Source organism: Lissotriton helveticus, chromosome 7, assembly GCF_964261635.1.
Source record: "Lissotriton helveticus chromosome 7, aLisHel1.1, whole genome shotgun sequence".
In the NCBI taxonomy this organism is placed as follows: domain Eukaryota; kingdom Metazoa; phylum Chordata; class Amphibia; order Caudata; family Salamandridae; genus Lissotriton; species Lissotriton helveticus.
The window spans coordinates 95,086,736-95,106,693 of record NC_136068.1 but is presented as its reverse complement, the minus strand read 5'-3'; the positions used below and the strand labels follow the sequence as shown (position 1 = coordinate 95,106,693).

Genomic DNA, 19,958 nt, shown 5'->3' with positions numbered 1-19,958 from the left:
ACTTTATTCTCACGGAACTGTCCGGATCTGATTTAGGAGTACTGACTGACACTGTGTGATGTAAAACGAATTAAAAATACCTCACTGCCACTTTAAGTTCCACCTGTTGGGCACTAGTCCCTCTTCAATGTCTAAAGTTACGTTGTGTTTAAAAGTTAACGAGCCCATCCTGCATTTTGATTAAGCTGCATATGATTAAGCCTCAGTGGAGGCGAAACGCGTAATGCTATGCTGTTGCCAATAAAGACATTTTAAACAGCATGATTCAAGTGGCCGTTCGTGGAGTTACTTACTGTAGCTGACGGTTGGTGATATATAAATATATATATATATATATATATATATATATTATTATTTTTTCATTGTCAAAGGCGTGTAGCCGAAACACGTCTGTCGGGTTATCTTTTTGCGGCAATAAACTTATGAAACTTCCCCCTGGTGTGCGCCTCGTTTCCTGGTCCGGAAGAAGGAGCATCGTAAAGTAAAAAAATATATATGTATATAAATATATATATATATACACCTCATTATTATTTGTTTGTATAAACCATGAGGCTGATGACAGCTAGACATATCTCTAGGCCAAATCTAATCAAATGGGAAGAAGCAGCAGAGCACTGTGGGTTGCATCTGTTAAGTTGTACAGCTTTAACAATAGACCATAAGTGGCAGGTTTACCATTTGTTCATGCAACTCAGCAAGACAACTTGCTTCGTTGAGTTTTGTGAAAGGGAGCAGGCAGAAATGCTCAATGTCTGCAAATATATGGAGCATTTCTGCTCTCTCCTTGTGCTGGCACACAGTGGGCTTCCTAGTTCCAAAGCAGGCACCCTTGCACCACAGTAAAAGGGAGTCTGCGTTACAGGCAGGATTGTTTTTGTGCAGGAAGGGACACCTCACTGCACAAAAAATACTCTTTAAAGGCATATTCCTCTTTCTATGTGTGCTGCAGAATGTAGCACACATGGAAATAAGAATTAACAAGGAGAAATAATGATATTTCTCCTAGTTACGCCAAAGTCAAGTAGGCGCAGCATTTTGGCACACACTTTACAAGTCAATGGAAATCTGGGTTTGTGTAAAAATACATGGGTGGATGTATGGGAACGTCCTCGCTCTACCTTACTTGATGCAAAGTAACGCAGGCTGGTGCTTTGGGCTGCGTTACTTCGTATTTACTGAACCACCCAAAGTGGCTTTCGTGGCTTAGTAAATCCCAGATAAGGACTTGTGTTGCCTTTTGACAGCTTGCAACACTGAAAGACCATACAAATCCTTAGCAAATCTGACCCTAGTTCACAACACCAATGGGAAAGGCACTCATCCTGCATGAGGAACCAAGAGTACAGCTTTGTGGGAAGCAGTAGGCACCGTGATCACTTTGGGAGAGGAGGAGAGTGGCGTTCAGAGGCACAGAAAGAGATGGACTTCTATGTGAAGAGATCTTTTGACGCTCGGTCCTTCCTGCGTGATTTACTTGCCTCATCTGATATAACTTGTTTGCACCTTGCTCTCACCATATCCACCACCCATTCTATGCTTTTGAAAATTTCTGTTGGTGCAGTGCTGTATTGCAAAAAAAAACATCTGGCGCTACTCATCTTCTTTTCAGTACTGCACTGAAACAATTAATTGGATTAATTTAGCAATTTATTGTAGTAAATAAATGATTGGTTGGATACTATAATTGTTGTTATGGAGGTACTTATTGAATTTTATAAAGCAAATATGTTTGTAGGTCTCACCCACCAGACAATGCAAGAGGTCTGTTTGCAGAAAAAAAATCTATGGCCAACTAACAGTAGGCTTAGAGCCCGCCCGTTGCTTACCATTGATTGGCTTTATTGTCACTCATTGTTTTGCTTTTTGTTCTTTTATATTTGTTTGCATTTTATTTCTTAGCTTGTGTGTGCTTTCCTTGCTCTTCTTTTGTTTGTCCTTCCCCTGGAACATGCCCTCATCATTACCTGTGCCTTTCCACTGCTTACTCTTCAAGCACAAGTTTTTCTATTTCCTTAAGCACTCAATGAGAGTGCATGCTTTTTCCATATGTCTCCATCATGTACTTCTCTTCCACCCTCCACCGCCCTCCATAATGTTCTCTCTCACGCACATGCTTATTCCTCGCTCACTCCGTGACGCGCTCGCCCTCATGTGCTTGTCTCACCCCATGTTGCTTTCTTCTTCCATGTTGCTGCCTCTCCACCGTGTGCTTCTCTTCTTCCACCTTGTGCTCCACTTGGCTCTCAGACCATGTCATGTAGCCCTCCCCTCGCCCTATGTGTTCCTCCCATCACCTGAGCAGCCCATGTTGTTTCTGACCCTCCACCTCAGTTCTCCGTATTGCTTCTGCCCCTCCAATCCACTATATTGCTCTTTTCCACCCACCCCTTGCATGTTGCTTCTGCCCACCAACCATCTGTGCTGTCCCCATCCGCCATCCATTTAATAAATGCTTTTGCACTACCTTTTTTTCTTTTTATCTACTGATCCAACTCTGACTGGTATCTAAAAATATGAGCACCTGCATAATTTTGTATTTAAATTGTATTTATATAACGGGGTATTAACATGAATGTGTGTGAGCGGTCAAGTCTAGGCCGGTGCTGCGCCTCAAAGGTGATGATGACCACGCGAAGGAGGAAGGCAGGGAGCAGCAGCCGACTGACCAAAATGTCATATTTCAGGACGACCTGCCGGCGTGGTCAGAGCCAGAGTCACCCTCTCCTCCTCTATCATCAGTGGTGTCCAGCCACCACCCCAAGAGTGACCACCTCACTACAATGTGTTAGCGACCTCATTTCTAAATCTGCCTGAGATGGTATGGGGCTGGGGCAAACTGCGCAATACCCAAAGCCCCCACCCTAAGAGGACCCCGCTAGGAAAGTGACATTTTTTCCCTGTATCTCATTTCAGTCTATTTCTATATCTCAACATCTCTCCTTCTTTCAGCTTACATGTACCTCTGACTGTCTCTCTTTACTCTATGTCATCTGAAGAATTTGTGGGGCCTCCAGAAAGAAATACCTATTTTATTTGTGTTTATGTGATACATTTGTGAAAGTTTGTTTGGCATCATGGGGGGTTCAATTAGAAGGAAATGGGTAATAACGTTAAATATTGCTCTGAACAGGTTACCCCAAAACAAGTCTTGGTCTGATGCCCAAAAATAATTAAGATGACACAGAGGTTTGGATTCTTGTGTGACCACGAAATACATTCGGATTTTAACCTTACGTTACTTCATTACCCAATCAGATTAACACACATGATAGCAAACACATGCACATGAAAAGTCCAGGGCTGGAAAATGACTCTATAATGAGATGAGGTGAGGTGCCCACTCTACCTTCTCCGCTCTTTTGTTGTTTCTGCCAATTAAAGGCTCTGGTTGGAACAGCAGCATTGTCCCTTATTGGAAAATGCATGGTGATTGGTTGATGTGCTGAATGCGTTCAGCTTTTAATTAATGTACACATGCACCACAGAGGTGGCTGATCTTTGATCTTTGATCTTTCATATGCACATAGAATGTGCTCCTGAAGTATTTTATGCTTTTAGGCATGAAAGCAGCCAGCCCAGACAACAGCCTACCGTCACTCGCTGTAGCTGGACAATCTCGTGTTCCACACCAGGTGGCGCTGTAAGGGATTTTTCATTTACATGGTACCAGCCATGAGCAAAGAGAGAGAGGAGGGTAGAGTCAGAGTTTAGTGAAAGGAAAAACAACGAGAGACAGAGCAGGTAGTGTGAACGGGAGTGGGCCACATTTGCACTGGGCATGTCCACTTAGAAATGAGGTGTGACTGACTGGATAAGAACCCCGCAATGTGCTCCCCATCTTTAATAGGTGCAGCATTCTGGCTAAAGAACAAGTTACTTACCTTCGGTAACACATTATCTGGTAGAGACTCTATCTAGCTGCAGATTCCTTACCTTTAAGTTTCCCAGGTGTCATGCTGGATCTGGAAACCTTTGCTGACAAATCCCCTTAGGCGCGACGTCGGGTGGCTCCATTCGACTCGGTGTAATGTCTTAGGCGTCGTTAGCATCGGTTGTGATGTTGTGGTGCCTATATAGGCGCCACCCAGGCGCGCTGACGTCAGTACTTTTCATTATTTCCAAGCCAGAAGCACAAAGCCACAAAGTAACTGACGAAGTTGTGTGCAAAACTAGGGCCCTGAAAAGGGGGGGGGGTGAACCCTTGAATCTGCAGCTAGATAGAGTCTCTACCAGATAATGCGTTACCGAAGGTAAGTACCTCATACATCTGATAGAGACTTCTAGGTGCAAATTCCTTACCTTTGAATCAGATACCGAACCATACCATCCTGGCAGTGGGTTGCGGACTCACATCCTAAACTAAGACGTCTTGCAGCACTGAACGGGCAAAATGTCCGTACCTGCGCACCTGACCATCTAGGCAGTAATGTTTTGTGAAAGTGTGCAAAGAAGCCCACGTCGCTGCCTGATAGATGTCTTGGACTTCCCTCAGGTAGCTGCTTCTTTGTCAGGACATAGCAGATCTTGATGCAGAGAGCGACCCAGCTAGAGATGGTCCTTTTCTGCACTGCACTTCCCTTTTTTGCTCCCACGTACCCCACAAAGAGTTGGTCATCCACTTGAAACTTTTTTGTGTGGTCAAGGTAGAACAACGCTCTTTTTAAGTCCAGTCAATGGAAACGCTCCTCTTCCTTAAAGGGATGTAGGGCAGCAAAGAAGATGGGCAAAGTGATGGATTGACCCAGGTGGAATGGGGCACAATCTTTGGCAACCTTTGTCTGGAAAGGACATAAGATAAGGGGGCAAACAAGATATTGACTGCAGCTCATTCACTTTCTGGGCAGATGTAATCGCCACTAAGAAGGCTGTTTTCATGGTCAACAGCCGGAGGGGACAATTGTGCAAAGGCTAAAAGGGAGCACACATTAGATAGGTAAGGACCAAATTAAGGTCCCACTGTGGCATAACAAAGGGTGTGGGTGGAAATAAATGAGCCAGCCCTTTTAGAAATATATTTACAATAGGAGACTTGAAAAGAGAGAGCTGGTCTGGCAGCTGCCAAAAAAGCAGAACGAGCAGAAAGGTAACCCTTGAGAGTTCCCAATGGCAGAGCCTTGATGGGAAAGGGTTAGAATAAATAAAAGGACAGTAGAAAGAGAAGCAGAAAGTGGTTCAATGTACCTTTCTGTACAGTATAATACAAATGTCTGCCAATGGCAGGCATATACCGTCTTAGTGGAGGGCCGCCTGGCCACCAGAATAACGTTACAGACTTTGGGAGGAAGGTCAAAAGCTTTTAATTGTCGCCGCTCAACCTCCATGCATGGAAGCGCAGAGTTGACTGATTCGGGTGGAGAACCCTCAACTGCTGCTGCAACAGAAGATCCTCCCAAAGGGGCAGCCTGATCGGAGGATCGATACTCATTCTCAGAAGCTGTGGATACCAAACTCTCCTTGCCCAGTTCGGAGCATAAGAATGACTGGGGCACAGTCGCTCCTGATCGTCTTCAGAACTCTGGGCAGGAGTAGTATGGGCGGAAAGGCAAACAACAGGCCTCAGCTCCACTCGCGACAAAAAAGCATAGCCGAGCAATAGCCACCTTAGAAAATCCAGCGCGCAGTACTGCTGACACTGCACGGAGGCAAATAAATCTAACCAATGTTCTCCCCACTGCTGAAAGAGACTGTGAGAAGCTGGCTGGTGTATGATGTCCACTAATGTAAATGGGCACATTTCAGCAGTCCAGACAATCCTTATGGTGATTTAAGAGGTCTCAGACAACCTTAGAAAGCTATACAAGTGGTAGCTGTGGAGAGCAGCCTTCACGCTTAGTCTTGAAGGAGTGTATAGCAACTTGTTTTACCAGAGTATAACCTTATAGTATAGATTAAATGAAAAGAGAACCACAGAAAGTATGTATACAAATATGTATTTATTATATAACACTATCTAGTACATTGCAGTAGCTCCTACACTGAGACAGACACAAAGCACATAATACTGGAGCAAAGAAATCACAGTAAATGGCACTAATACAGAGTGGGCCCCAGGGGGAACCAAACCATATACTAAGCAAGTGGTATAAGAACCACAACTCGAGTCAGGGCAGTGTCGAGAGGACATAGAATTGCTGGGGACCGACAGAACCACCCAAGGTAATTAGATAGGGACCCCACGGAGAGCGTGTGCAGTGTGTGAACACGTCAATGTGCTCCATACAAGTCTATGTGCAAGTTGCGGTTGGATTTTTAAAGATTAGGGACCCTTCCCAATGGACTCTGAAGAAACCCCGTGGAAGTCAGAAGGTTGGAGAGCCACTCACCTCTGGATACCGTGGTACCCAAGTTACGTATCCCAGGGAAGCCGGGTGCATAGGTGTGGCGTGGCGTGGCGTTGGAAACCGCTGTCGAACCTAATGGAGGACTTCTTGAAAGTGCTGCTGCTGGGAGAGCAGAAAGTGTCTGGAGAAATCCAAACGTGGATTCTTGAAGAGGAGTACCTGAAAGCAGAGGGGACATTGTCTGTGTCACTCAGGGGTGACCAGGAGAATTGGACTACGGATTCCCTCCGATGTTGGGTGCTTCAGGAAGGATGATGGTGATCTTGACTTTGCAGCTGCGAGGACCAGGCAACGCTTAGGATGACCAGGAGGCAGATACGAGCTGTCCCATGAAGGATGTTGAGTGCTGAGAGGTCGGTGTTCAGCGGGAGCACCAACAAGCCTTTGCAAATGCAACCCACGCAGGAAGCCAAGAAGGTGCCCGGTTGGGACCAGCAAGGTCCAGGAGACTCACCACAAGCAGGGGAGTCAGGGCAGGCCCCGAGCAATCAGGGGAGCCCAAGGAAAACAAAAGTGACCCTCAAATGGACTCACAGGCCAAAGGCACAGGAGTCATGAGAGGACCTCAAGCAGCTCACCAAAAGATGCAGGCCAAGATGCACACGATGCGGTGTACCCAAAGATTCTGGTCACTGGAGGTGCTCGAGGTTGGGGCTACTTGGAGCCCGAAGATCTTCTTGCAAGGATGTCAACATGCCTTTGCAACTGCAAAGAGGACATGGTACCCAGGGGTTCAGTTATTGCAACCCCCACAAGGACTACTGGCCTCAAACTTGGTAAGAGGGTAGAGCAGGCATCAGGAGCTGAAGAAAATCACCACCTGTGTTGCAGAGCCCGCAGAGCCCATGGAGTCCGTTGGAGCTTGGGATCTGCAAACCGGTTGTCTTTGTTGTAGTGCCTGCGAATGCAGGGGAGTGACTCCTTCACTCCAATGGAGATTACTTCAGTTGTCCTTGATGCTTCACACGCCTTGGAAGGTTCCTGTATGATGCACAGTCACAGATGATGCAGCAGACTGGAAAGGAGACGAAGTCGGGCCCAAATGAAGTCCAGCGAAGTCCAGAGTGCCCAGATGGTAGAAGTGCAGTGGTTTCAGTTCTGAATCTTATCTGATGACGAATCTAGGTACCAGCACCCAGGTAAGCCCTTAAGTACCCTCGGGAAAGGGTTAGGAAAATTCAGGGGACCGTCCCAGGGGAGGATCTGGACAGACTATTTTTAACTGGACTGTGCACAGGGACAACTAATGTGCCCCTCATGAAGACTTTTAAGTGCTGGCAAGCGTACCCACCCAGCCCTAATACACTATATCCTGTCTGGGAGGTGGTCACACCTCCCTGTGACGGAATGCCTATTGTTCTGCCTTCCTCTGCTCTAGCTTGGCTCAGCAGCAGGACGGCAGAAATGTGTCTCTGATCGGCAGCAACCATTTTGTGCTGTCCAGGACTAGAAGGCTGGTACCGGGAACACTGAGAGCCTAACAGAGGGCTCTTCCAGTGCTTGAAATCATACCTCCCACACCTTTCATGGTTTGGGAGGTATGATTCCAACATGTTTGATACCAAACATGAAAGGATTTGTTGCAGCCGTTTTCGAGATGGTCATCGTGCGATCACGCAGTGCCCCTCTATATAGTATATGACTGCTTCACTGACAACCCGGGAGAATGGACTCCTTAGGCTGCAGAGGTGTCCTGCTCATGCAGGGGCCCCCTCTCTCATAGAACCAAGCACCCTGCCCTCAGGATTGTAAAGGCCTGCTATAGGGGTGACTTATAGGTTTTAAGTGCACAGTATATAACCTATATCTTTTATACCTGGTGCATGTACCAACTTACACAGGCTGCTATGGCAGGCCTGTAGTTACATTTTGAATAGCCTGTCATGGGTGGCATAAAGCATGCTTCAGCCCATGGGAGACCTCTGGGATACCTATGCCCTGGGTACATGGGTACCATATACTAGGGACTGACAAGGGTTCCCCAGTATCTAATCTGGGATGTACCTAGGTACTGAACACAACAGTTTAGGGAGAAAGCAGGTAGACTAGGGTCCTTATTAGCAGGATTCCAGTCAGACTATTCAAAAACTGCATCACATCAAGCAAAAAGTGGGGGTAACCATAAGAAGCAGATCCTCCTTTCCTACAGGGACCCTGTGTCATCTCTGATTGGAGACGCCACTCTTGATCCCCTAGGCATCGACGGCTGAGTTTGTCCATCCTGGCATTCAGAGAACCTGCCAGGTGTTGAACCAACAGGGTTATGATTCATCCAACTCGATAGGTGGTGAGGGCTAGGAGATGTGCGCACTGGTGTGTATTACCGGTTAGTCGATTAGGTAGTTCATCCACGCTCAACTTTCAATGGTCCCACCGCCACTAGGCCACTAATCAACAAGAATTCATAACCTATCCTGAAAGGAGCGCCTCGGTTCACAATGTTCACAAATCTATTATTCAAGTAACGGTTTTGTGCAAAAACAAGTTTCATAGGCAGTCTTTGATGAATTTCAAACTTTGTGGTTTATTTAAAAAACCTTTCAAATTGTTAGCTCCACACAATATAGTAACAAATCACTCAACCAACGTGTTTCGTCCGCACTTGGACATCATCAGGGCTCCAAATTATGTATTGATTATCAGCTCAGAATTTCCTGTTCCATCCATCCCATTAATGAGGAAGATTTCTGACTAGTAGCGTGTTCAAATCCAGCACGCCTTCTCTCCCGGCTGGTTCAATAAATCCAGGCCGGCGTTGAAGTCAATGGGGCCCCTTTTGACCATGCGGGGTCCGAGGGCTCACCAGTGGGGTTGTTCTGCTCAAATACGCGGCGCATTGGCCTTGTACAACTCTTTTATTTGAGCGGGAGTCGCTCCGGTTCCCAGAAAGAGGGGAGACGCCAAGTCGACTCTGGCTCCACGGAACCGTGCCTAGAGCATCAGGGCTCCTTACCTCTCTCGCCTACAGATGCCACTTGATGCAAAGCTAAAGTCTGCTTGGACTACTTCTTCTTCTTATGCCTCTTCCCCGAGTGTCTCGAGGACCTTGAATGGGAGGAAGAGGATTTAGGGCTCCATGAGCGGTCCCACGACCTTCTCAGAGTCTCGCGGATGGTGTCGACTGCTGGGCCGCAAGTAACTTCAATGCCGGCTCTGAAGGTCTTCGGAACCATTGCCCGACAGTCCCAACATGACTTTCGTGGTCACACTCGAGACACCAAAGAAATACGGGATGGGGATTGGTGATCAACATCATGCGGGAACAAATCCTGCACGGCTTGAAACCGGTCTTCCTTAAAGACATCCTTCACACACAAATATATGAAAAAAAATCCCAAATTTCAACAAAAGTCACAAAAAAGCCTGCCAAAAAGCAGCAGAGGGGTAGCTCTTCCCGAATCGGCGCTTAACTGGCGCGGAAAGAAAAGAACTGACGTCCGTGCACCTGGGTGGTGCCTATATAGGCACTGCGACATCATAACAAACGCTAACGGCGTCAACGACATCACGCTGAGCCAAATGGAGCTACAAGCGCAAGGGGTATTCCTCAGCAAAATTTTCTGGATCCAACCTTATGCCTCGAAAATTTTAAAGGTAAGGAATCTGCAGCTAGAAGTCTCTATCAAATGTATGTCTTTTGTCATGGGTATTTTAAGTATAGAAGTTGATACTGGTGAGAGAAGAATTTCATTAACAGTCCACCAGTCAGTGCTTTGTTTGAGCCGGTGCTCGAGACTCGCAGGTGCGGTCTGCTGACACTCATTTTTGGTGACCGGCACTTATTTTCCCTCAAACTTTGACCCAGAGCAAGATAGAGAAACAAAAACAATTATTGACGGGGGAGACCGAAAACAATGACAAAGGCAGAAAGCAGGGGTGAAAACCAACCCGAAAGAGTTATATAAAAGGGCAGGTAGCATCTGGTGGTGGATGAAAGAGGCATGAGGTTGAATCAAAACTATGCAGCCTTGGTATTTGGAACCACGACATTCCATAGCACTAGACGCAGATTTATAGCAAAACTTTGGGCCCAGCACTTATTCTTTTACAAATTAAGCACTGACAGCACCAGCTTCTTAGGCAACAGCAGCATCCAAAGTCTCTGATTTAAAAAAAAAAAAATTCCGCAACTTATCTGTTCTAAAAACAGGGGGTCCAAGTGGGAGTGTAAACCTGGGAATGGAAATTTAAAAAAAAATACAAGAAAGTAACAAAACACTGCGAATTCACCAATGCCAATAGGCATGTGAAAAATATCACGATAATTGGGAAGGGTGAAAATACACAAACATTTTAATGCATCGTAGTAGAGCTGTGGAAAGTACTTTTTACACCAGGAAAGTCTTGCGTGGATCTGGATTCTTGGGTAATTTTCCAATTTTCCTAATGTTTTGGCCCCTGTCTCGCCCAACGTACAATATTTTCAGGCAAGCCTGCGCTGCAAATGGACCAGATGCTTTCCCCAGAGGTGATTTTATAAACTTTGAAACTGGATGGATGGTACAAAACCTTTTTTCTTGCAACAAATAAAAAGAGGGTCACGGTAAAATTCATGTGCAAAGAGTGTCACAGAAATTGTGTAATTTATGGCAATTGCATGAAGTTTGTGAGAGAGAAAACTTCACCATGATGTCCAGGGCCGTGAGAATATAGGGCCATATGTATCAAGATACCCATTTGCGATTCCCAAATAGCGATTTTTAAGAAATCGCTATTTGAGAATCGCAAATGGGTGTGTTGCGATTTCCTAAAATTCCTTAATTGCGATTAGCAAATTGCGAATCGCAATAAAGGAATACTTTCCCATTCATTTCTATGGGCCAGGAGGCCTATATGAATGAATGGGAAGTTATTCTCAATTTGCGATTCGCATTTTGCTAATTTTTTTTGCTACATACATTGCATTTAAAGAATCACAAAATTTGCGATTCCTTAAATGCAATTGCAAAATAAGGAATCGCAAATTTTGCGATTCCTTATTTTGCACCAGATTTTGCTTAATACATTCAATTTAGCAAATTCGCATTCGCAAAGGCCGAAATTTGCAGAACTTTGTGAATGCGAATTTGCTTGATACATATGGCCCATAGTTCTTGGTACCTTAAGCGCGGGGCCTATTGCACTGCGCCTATCGGAGCCGTGCCTGGCTGTAGCAAAGCTAAAGTACAGCGACGAATGACCCATTCCTCTAAAATATTTATTATACCTGTTCGCAAAAAAAATCGCCTCTTTCGCTGCCAAGTGAGACAGAAACTTTAATTAGCTAATAACATTGTTCCCTCAATCAGAGCAGGACCGGGCCCATTACACAGGCCATATCCCCGCTTTCACGAGACAGGCTTCTCGTAAAGAGTTCACAGTGTTTGTGCGTCTTCACTTGACATTTATTACACGTGAAAACCAGTCGTAACTAAGACGTCAATGAGCTCCGCCCTTTATGAGGCTGTTAAAGTTTGTCTTATTGCTGCTGGTGGTATCCCTGGAAGAGACCGGCTGCGGGGATCAGGTTATTGAGACAGACTGCACACAATGAGAACAATCCTTGTCAAAGCCAATAGGTCTGGCATTTATGCAAACTCTGGCCCACATATACCCTACTGGTGGCAATGGTGATAAAAATGGCGGTGGTGGTAATGGTGCTAATGATTATGATTAAGACAGTGGGGGGAAAAGCCTATTGTAGATTGAAAAAAAATGTTTTCTGTGTAGACTGCATGTCTAGGATAATACCTTGACTGTGAAATAACACTGTATTTTTCAGATGTAAAATAGTCCCTCATGTATTCCAGTGCAAGAAAATCATAGGACGCTGAGTGATTCACCAAACAGCCAATGGCATGAGGTGAGACAGCAACACTCCTCTGTGTATGAAGCTAAAGCCTGCAATAACTGCATTTTAAAGAACTGGGGAAGATAGAGGAATAATGAGTAGTACAGGCAGAGGCAGAGGAGTGTCGCCCCACTGGCTCGGAGCCAGCAACTGAAAAATAAAACAATAGTCTGCATCATTTAATTTTTCAGCAGCTAGCTCAGCCAGTTTGTGTAGGGAGGGACAGGGCTGGTCCATGGAAGGGGGAGGGGGGGTAGCAGTAGAGTGCACTCTTTAAGTGCGCATGTGTCTTTGGCCGGCCGTCTCAGGCAGGTCAAACACACATGCGCACTTACGTTTCCCCACCCCGGCTGGTAGAGAAACAGCAGACTCCCTGTGCCTGACTGAGCAAGTGTCTTTTCAGGCCAATCCCTGTGCTGCTCTCATAGAATGAAAGCAGCGTGGGGATTGTACAGGGAGTCTGTGATCCTGTCCCTGTGTCTGCTGGTACCAGGAAGAAGAACGTAACGAGGCGCAACAGAGGAGGCGGCTGGAGCTTCAGGTAAGTCTTCAATTTCTATTTCTATTATTAAACACCCCCAGCACTCCCCCTGCAGTGCTTTCTGGGCCTTGTAATTTTGTTTTTTTGCTCAGAAATTCAGAACTACAAAACTCAGACTACAGAGCTAAAAACAAGAACTAGAAGCGTTACTCAGCAGTGACCTGACGCAACTTGAAGGCCGAGTGTGCAATTCCGAATGCTCCTCCTCCCTGTGCTGTCAAAATTCGCTGGGGGTAGCAACAGAAACAGTTTAGCATCTTGCTACTTTACAGAAAGCCTCCGCTTGGAATGCTCAGCAGACCAGTGAGAGTAGCTGTAGTCCATCCTATACTCTGTAAAGTAGGTGTGGCTGCTGGACCAAGCACCTCTGCAGGCCATCTTCAACGAGGGAGAGGCAGAGAGAAGCAGGGTGCCATGGTGGTTCTATAAAGCCAGTCTACTTTGTAACTTTGAATGCTGCAGTTGACAATGCTCCAAACTCCTTTAAGTGATTTTATGGAGGGGAGAGGATCGGAAGCCTTAAAAGTTGTGGCAGCCCCACAGCTCACCTGGCCATCAAGAGAGAGTGGGAAGTAGGGAAGATGGGCACCGGGTTATGAATCTTTCATGCTGAAAGCGCTCCCCATCCTGTGCATTAAGTCGCAGAGAACCCTCACCCACAGATGAAGAGAATAGATGTCGCTGTGATGCCACTACGAGCTTGTAATAAGCGAGTACTAGAGAGTAGTGGTGGTTTATTCTTCTAAAGATGTGTTTTAACTTCAGTATGCTCCTGTGATAAGACATTTACTACAGTAGTGTATAAGGTGAAATCACTATCCCACATATTTTTCATCTGTTATGTACAGTAAAGAAACGTATTCTAGCTCTCTTGTGTGTCAATATTCCATTCATACTTCTCAATATTTCTAGGCAAAGCTTGAGAAAGGTGTTGCGTTGACCTCGCCCCCCAAAAGCAGCCAACCAAAGCTCCATGTGCTGTGGGTTCTTGAAGAGAGCGGCCCGCTGAGGAATACTAAGTCTTAACCAAGTCATTGAGAAGCATTCAGCTTTCCCGAAAGTGCCAGGTTCATGAAAATGGAATGGAGTATAGAAAAAGCAGGATAGGCACTTCATACATTGTAGTATTTTGATGTCCAAACTTGTCTGGTTTTAACAAAGTCTACCAAGGATACTATACAGTATGAAAGTCCCAAAACCATCAAGGGTCAAATACACTGCACTGCAAAGACAGCACCACACACTCATAATAATAATAATAATAATAATAATAATAATCCACATTTGTAAAGCGCGAACCATCACCCGTTAGGGTCTTTAGGCGCTGGGGGCCGTCGGGAAGATTAAGCGAGCTGCTATTGACCACAGTCACAGGGTGCTGGGCTAATCTGCCGCCGGCGCCGATGATCGAACCGTAATCCCCAGATTCCGGAGTCAGTCACCCCGGCCGCGGCGCCACTCCTCTTCCTGACACAAGAAGAGACACAAGGGCTTCCACTGCAAGAATCTAGAATATCTATTAAAAGAGTGACTTTGTGTTTGACAGTAACAAACTCGTTATTGTTATATTTATCTTCGTAGTTTCTCATCCCCGCACTACAGTATAAAATAATTAAGAGCCATGAAGACAGGTGGTCTTTAAAATTGCTTGAGTTTGCTTCGCCAAGTTTTCATGATTTCGTTGGAAAAGTTTTCAATTTTCAAAAACTTTGCAAAGTTTAAGAAAGAAATGTAGATGGAAAAAAGAAAGTAAGAAAATATGCAACAACAACTACCAAAAATAATTTTCTCATGAAACGTTTTTAGCGATATAATTCTCCTGCAAAAATGTTCCCTGATGGCAAGGTTGTCAAAGCTTGAAACATCATGAGGATAAAATGTGGTTAACTTTTCCATTGAATTTTAATGTTGCGCACCAATCCTTAGCAATTTCTTTTGAGAAAACAGGCATTCCCCAAAACAAAGGTGTGTTGCACCCACCAAGGTGCGATGGAGATCTCTGTATGCACATTCTGATGTTTCAATTCAATTTTCTTCACTTCGAACAGTACATTATCTACTTGTCCACCATCCCAGACCTCAGACCCTTGACAACCATGGAGTGGGTTCTTTATTCAGCTCTGGAAGTTGTGTGACCACAAATGTACTCACCATGTTGCTAGTGAACTCCGGAGGGTTGTCATTCACATCTGTCACTGTAATGATGGCCGTGGCGGTGTTCGATAGGCCATGGTTCAGATTCCCTTCCATATCGGTGGCCTGGATAATAACCGTGTATTGCTGGACTTTCTAGAAGAGAACAAAGGAAACGAAGAAAGATTTAATGTTGAGACAGACATTTCCCTTCTTTTGACTACTTATGTTAATTAAATCTTATTTAATTTTATTCTGGTTTATTCAATGGGCCTCACAAAAGAGCAGGCTGATCAGTTCACAGTAGACAGTAGTTCCAACAGTGCTTAGAAGACTGCTAAAGTCTTGAGTTCACATGTCATGACATGTCTTGGCAAATGTTTCAATTTGGCCACATTGGAGTGTTCATTAAACCTGGATAATCAAGGCTGACAACAATAAAGCACGTTTCACAAATAAACACACACTCAAGTATTCATCCGTAGCATGGTTCACCTACGCCTGAAATCCATCACAGAGTCATGGACCTTCTTAAAACACCACCCATTTCAAATGACACTTCAATGAATGAGATGCTTTGCTACCTTCTAATCCTACACTCAAACATCCAACAAGCAAGTGTAAAGAGCCTGTGGATAAAGCCTGAAATTATTGACTCAACAGAATACCATGTGGCAGGAAAGTCTACATATCCTGAAAAAGATGGAAGGAGAGTAGGACGACCGAATCGAGGGTGTTGGCGAATGGGCATTAGGAGAGCCTATGCCTGGGCTTAATTTGTTAAAAAATAAATAAGTGCCAGGACTCTTGTCAGGAGGCTATTGCTGCCATGGCCACACACTGCCCCCTGTTATTCGGGCCATTGATAGCAACAACACATCTTCTAACCATCGCACTGCTACAAGTGTGATAATTCGGACTATTCCAGGCCCCCAAAGGTATAAGAATGGCTTGGGTGGCAGGTAAAGTGCTGTGGCACTCACAAAAATAGACAATCAACATTAACTATTAGTGGTGGACAAATGAGTTAATGATGCAGAACAGCGTATGAGGTGGACCGGACCGCACGTCTCCCACTGGTTTCAGTGTTGGCCTTCACGGAGAACAGAACCCCAGTAGACCAGATGCTACTGCTGTCTCCTAGTCAGGCTTGTTTCCCTGGGTAAAGAGTCTTCCTAACTGTGCAATCCAGCCCTCATTCCCTACAAAAGCAATTGCAATTGAGGTTCTCCCCAAAAGATTAACACAATGAAAGCCCCAAACTGAGAATTACAAAATCATTAGTTTTTTCATCACTGGATATATCTTCTAAAACACTTTGGCATAAAATATTCAGCTTGAGTCGATTGTGCATCCTCATAGAAGGCGACCCAGCCAGCTGCCTACAGAGACTAAGCTGTTGCGCCAGCCAGTTTGCAGTACTCCTCCTAGTGTTACAGAAAAGCACACCTTGCAGTTTTCAACTTGAAAAATCCCACCGAAAAATTAATAAAATGGAGAAAAACCTTGGAAAGCAACATTAATTATAACAAATCATCAGTCAATATCTCCATTTTCTAGACCGCACTGTAATATAAAAACACACGATTTTGCTCGCTTGGCAAGGCAACAAAAGGTTTCACTTATTTTCATGCTGTACCTCCACTCTGGCCAGCAAACCCTCATGAAAAGAATTTTTTTGGGGGTGTTTTGACAGACCGCTTTATCAAAAACCTATGTCATTATCCTTCAGCCCCGTCCTTGGCCACCTGAGGAGAACTTTAGGCCCCTGTACTAATTTTTTATTATTATTATTATTATACAAGTTAAGCACTGTCATTGCCCAGCAGCCCAAATGCCACTACTCGCCTCACATCCACCAACATCAAGAGCAGAAATATTTGCTCAATAAAGTAAAATTAGCCATCTGAGCTAAAAACAAGATAGGTCTCCTGAACGAGCAAATCGAATAGCATAACAGCTATAACTCTTCATCAGAAATGCAAGTGACATCAATACTGTTTTTCACCTAAAATCGAACGCTGCAGTATTCTGTTATACTAAGCAGATGCAGTTTAATATAATTAGGTATTGGACTGAAAGTCATTGCCAATTGGTATTTCTGCTGGAGTTCTTCGCATGTCACCCGCGCTGCATGTTGTGATCCGTTGCCTGACAGAGTGATTACACCGGGTGATGCTCTGAGGGAGGGCGCCTGTGGGGGTTAGGCGAATAATGCCTAAAACCCATCAATGACATGTACGGTGCAAAGTAATCTGGGAAATAACCCTTCAAGCGTGTGTATGGCCCGCGATGGGGAATCGGCACCTTTTGTAAGTCACGAGTGGAAAAACGTAATACAATGTCACAAATAATAAGTCGATATCTGTCCACGGCTCCCAATCATATATGTTTTCCAGCAAAAGTGCTCCAATGTCTGTTCAGTCTGTAGCAACAACAGCCCATTGTATCGAAAATCAGGTCACACCCACACTTTTTGTCTTCACCCCTTCTGTTTTCTGAACCCGTTTTTGTTGGCTTTTTAGGTCTCGGACTAGCAAAGGCTGCGCTTGCGTAGTCTCGCTCCGAGACTTTATGTCTACAGTATGGGGGCCTAAACCCGCCCCTTTTCTCCATTGGCTGGCCTCGTAAATGCTGGCCAGCCATTGGAGGAGAGGGGCGTCACTCCATTTAAGCCGGATTCGGGGCGTGTTTTTTCGCTTCTTTCTGTTTTCTTTCTCTCCTCTTCCCATTGGCTGGAATTATACATTCCAGCTAATGGGAAGAGAAAAGAAAGAAAAAATGCCCCCGAATCCGAAAATGACGCTGCGGCATTCCTGAGGCATCTGAGGCATTCCTGCTTCGCCTCGGAGAAACGTGGTGGTGTGCATGTCGTTGTCCGACCGGCCGCATACCGACCGGTAGTATACGTAATATATGAATATCTACGAAGCATCCCCTACTGCTCCTCTGTTAACTTATATTTTTTAGCTGGCACAATAAGCACACCGTGGAAAATATGCTGTGTTAAACAAAGTGAATATTGCGGCCATGTTGAAGCTGTGCGGTTTCTGCCTCACCGTGAGCGAGTGTTCAGGCAAAAGAAACAGCCGACTTCAGGCTCATGCTGGAGGGCTGCTACAGATGAAGAGGTGTGGAGCACTGGATTTCCAAGCAGGCCCAGTGGCTGGAGGGCATGCTGGAGCAGAATTTGTCTCTCATGTCCCGGTGAGAGTCCCACTTTTCATTGACGCACTGGCTGTGAACCCATCCCGCATACTCTGTTCATGCCACTCACTGTGCCACCTGCTCGCAAATCCAGTTAACCATGTATTGATCTTTGAATGCACACACCCACCCCGTCCATCTACATTTTCTTTATCGTTATCCAGAAGCGCATATCCCTAACCGTTCCTTTGTCTATCAGTTCAACTGTTTTTGCTGCCTCCATCAGTTCTTCCACTGCTTGCTGAAGCTGCTATGTGCACTTCCATCGTGTTGCAAATTGCCTCAGCCCTTCTCAAGCTCATACCACCTGACCGTCTATGTGTCTACCCTTCAAACACTTTTACTTGGGAAATAAACTCGCAAACAGAGGATAAATGGCCCGGCGAGAGTCTGATAAGGTAGGTTACACACTGTATATACATTGTGGGATAGAGCCGTACTCTTTAGAATTGAGACCTTCAAAGATTCGAGAGGTTGCAAACATTGTTTTGGGACTCGTAGGTGGGTTTTTGCCTAGCTGCTAAAATTTTCAGACTGCTTATTTGTAACATTTCCAAGGTGCATTTATGAGTTTTACATTTTAAAGCTAAAGAGCTTGAAGCACTTAGAGTGATACTTTTATTGTGTGTCATACAACTTACAAATAATGACTTGCTTCTTCGCAGTGCTTTCTCAGTCACAAATGCACAAGTCACTAATGCCCATTGTGCCAACCAGGATTCAATTATGTACACGCACACACACGCTGCAGGTTGCGTTAGCCATTTGAGGTTTCCAACATAGAAGAGTGCATTTCCCACTGGTTACTTCAACTTGCATTTATTTTTCATTTAAGATGTGAGTTATTTCATTTGCAGTTACCAGAAGATGAAATACCCACAAAATAGTTACATAATATGTTGTCCTTTTTAGCCAGGTCTTTGATGCTGGCCTACATTTTGACTCTTCTCATTGTACTCCGGAAGTGTTAAGTACTCTACTGGAATCTCCTGTGCCAACCGGGAGGATGTGGTCTTACTGCTAACCTGCCGGCTTTGGAGCTGGGAAACTAAGGGGTCGACTCCACATCCTGTGATTCTGGGCAAAAAAAAACTTTAACCTCTCTCTGCCTACAAATAAAATGAATGTGCCTGTCTGTGTGTGTGTGTGGCTCTGTCTGTCTGTGTGTGTGGCTCTGTCTGTGTGTGTGTGTGGCTCTGTCTGTCTGTGTGTGTGGCTCTGTCTGTCTGTGTGTGTGGCTCTGTCTGTGTGTGTGGCTCTGTCTGTCTGTGTGTGTGGCTCTGTCTGTCTGTGTGTATGGCTCTACTGGAATCTCCTGTGCCAACCGGGAGGATGTGGTCTTACTGCTAACCTGCCGACTTTGGAGCTGGGAAACCAAGAGGTCAACTCCACATCCTGTGATTCTGGGCAAAAAAAACTTTTAACCTCTCTCTGCCTACAATTAAAATGAATCTGTCTGTGTGTGTGGGGCTCTGTCTGTCTGTGTGTGTGGCTCTGTCTGTGTGTGTGGCTCTGTATGTGTGTGTGGGGCTCTGTCTGTCTGTGTGTGTGGCTCTGTCTGTCTGTGTGTGTGGCTCTGTCTGTGTGTATGGCTCTGTCTGTGTGGCTCTGTATGTGTGTGTGTGGCTCTGTGTGGGTAGCTTTTTTTGTTGGTGGCTCTATGTGTGGGTGGCTCTGTTTGTGTGTAGGTGGCTCTGTGTGGGTGGCTGTGTGTGTGTGTGTGTGTAGGTGGCTGTGTGTGGGTGGCTCTGTGTGTGTGTGGGTGGCTCTATGTGAATGACTGTGTGGGTGGCTCTGTGTGGGTGGCTCTGTGAGGGTGGCTCTGTATGTGGGTGGCTTTGCATGTGTGGCTCTGTGTGGGTGCAAATGCAATAGGTCTCGCATTTGCGAGCGATTAAGCTAT

The 19,958-nt window shown here is 45.3% G+C and overlaps 1 protein-coding gene across 1 annotated transcript in view; it reads right to left on the bottom strand.

The window, feature by feature from the left end:
• CDH4 (cadherin 4) overlaps positions 1 to 19,958 on the bottom strand; it is a 748,299-nt gene that overhangs the window by 181,904 nt on the left and 546,437 nt on the right. The window contains exon 6 of the mRNA XM_078651582.1: positions 14,867 to 15,004. Coding sequence (XP_078507708.1) covers positions 14,867 to 15,004 — 138 coding nt within the window. The remainder of the gene's footprint in view (positions 1 to 14,866; positions 15,005 to 19,958) is intronic.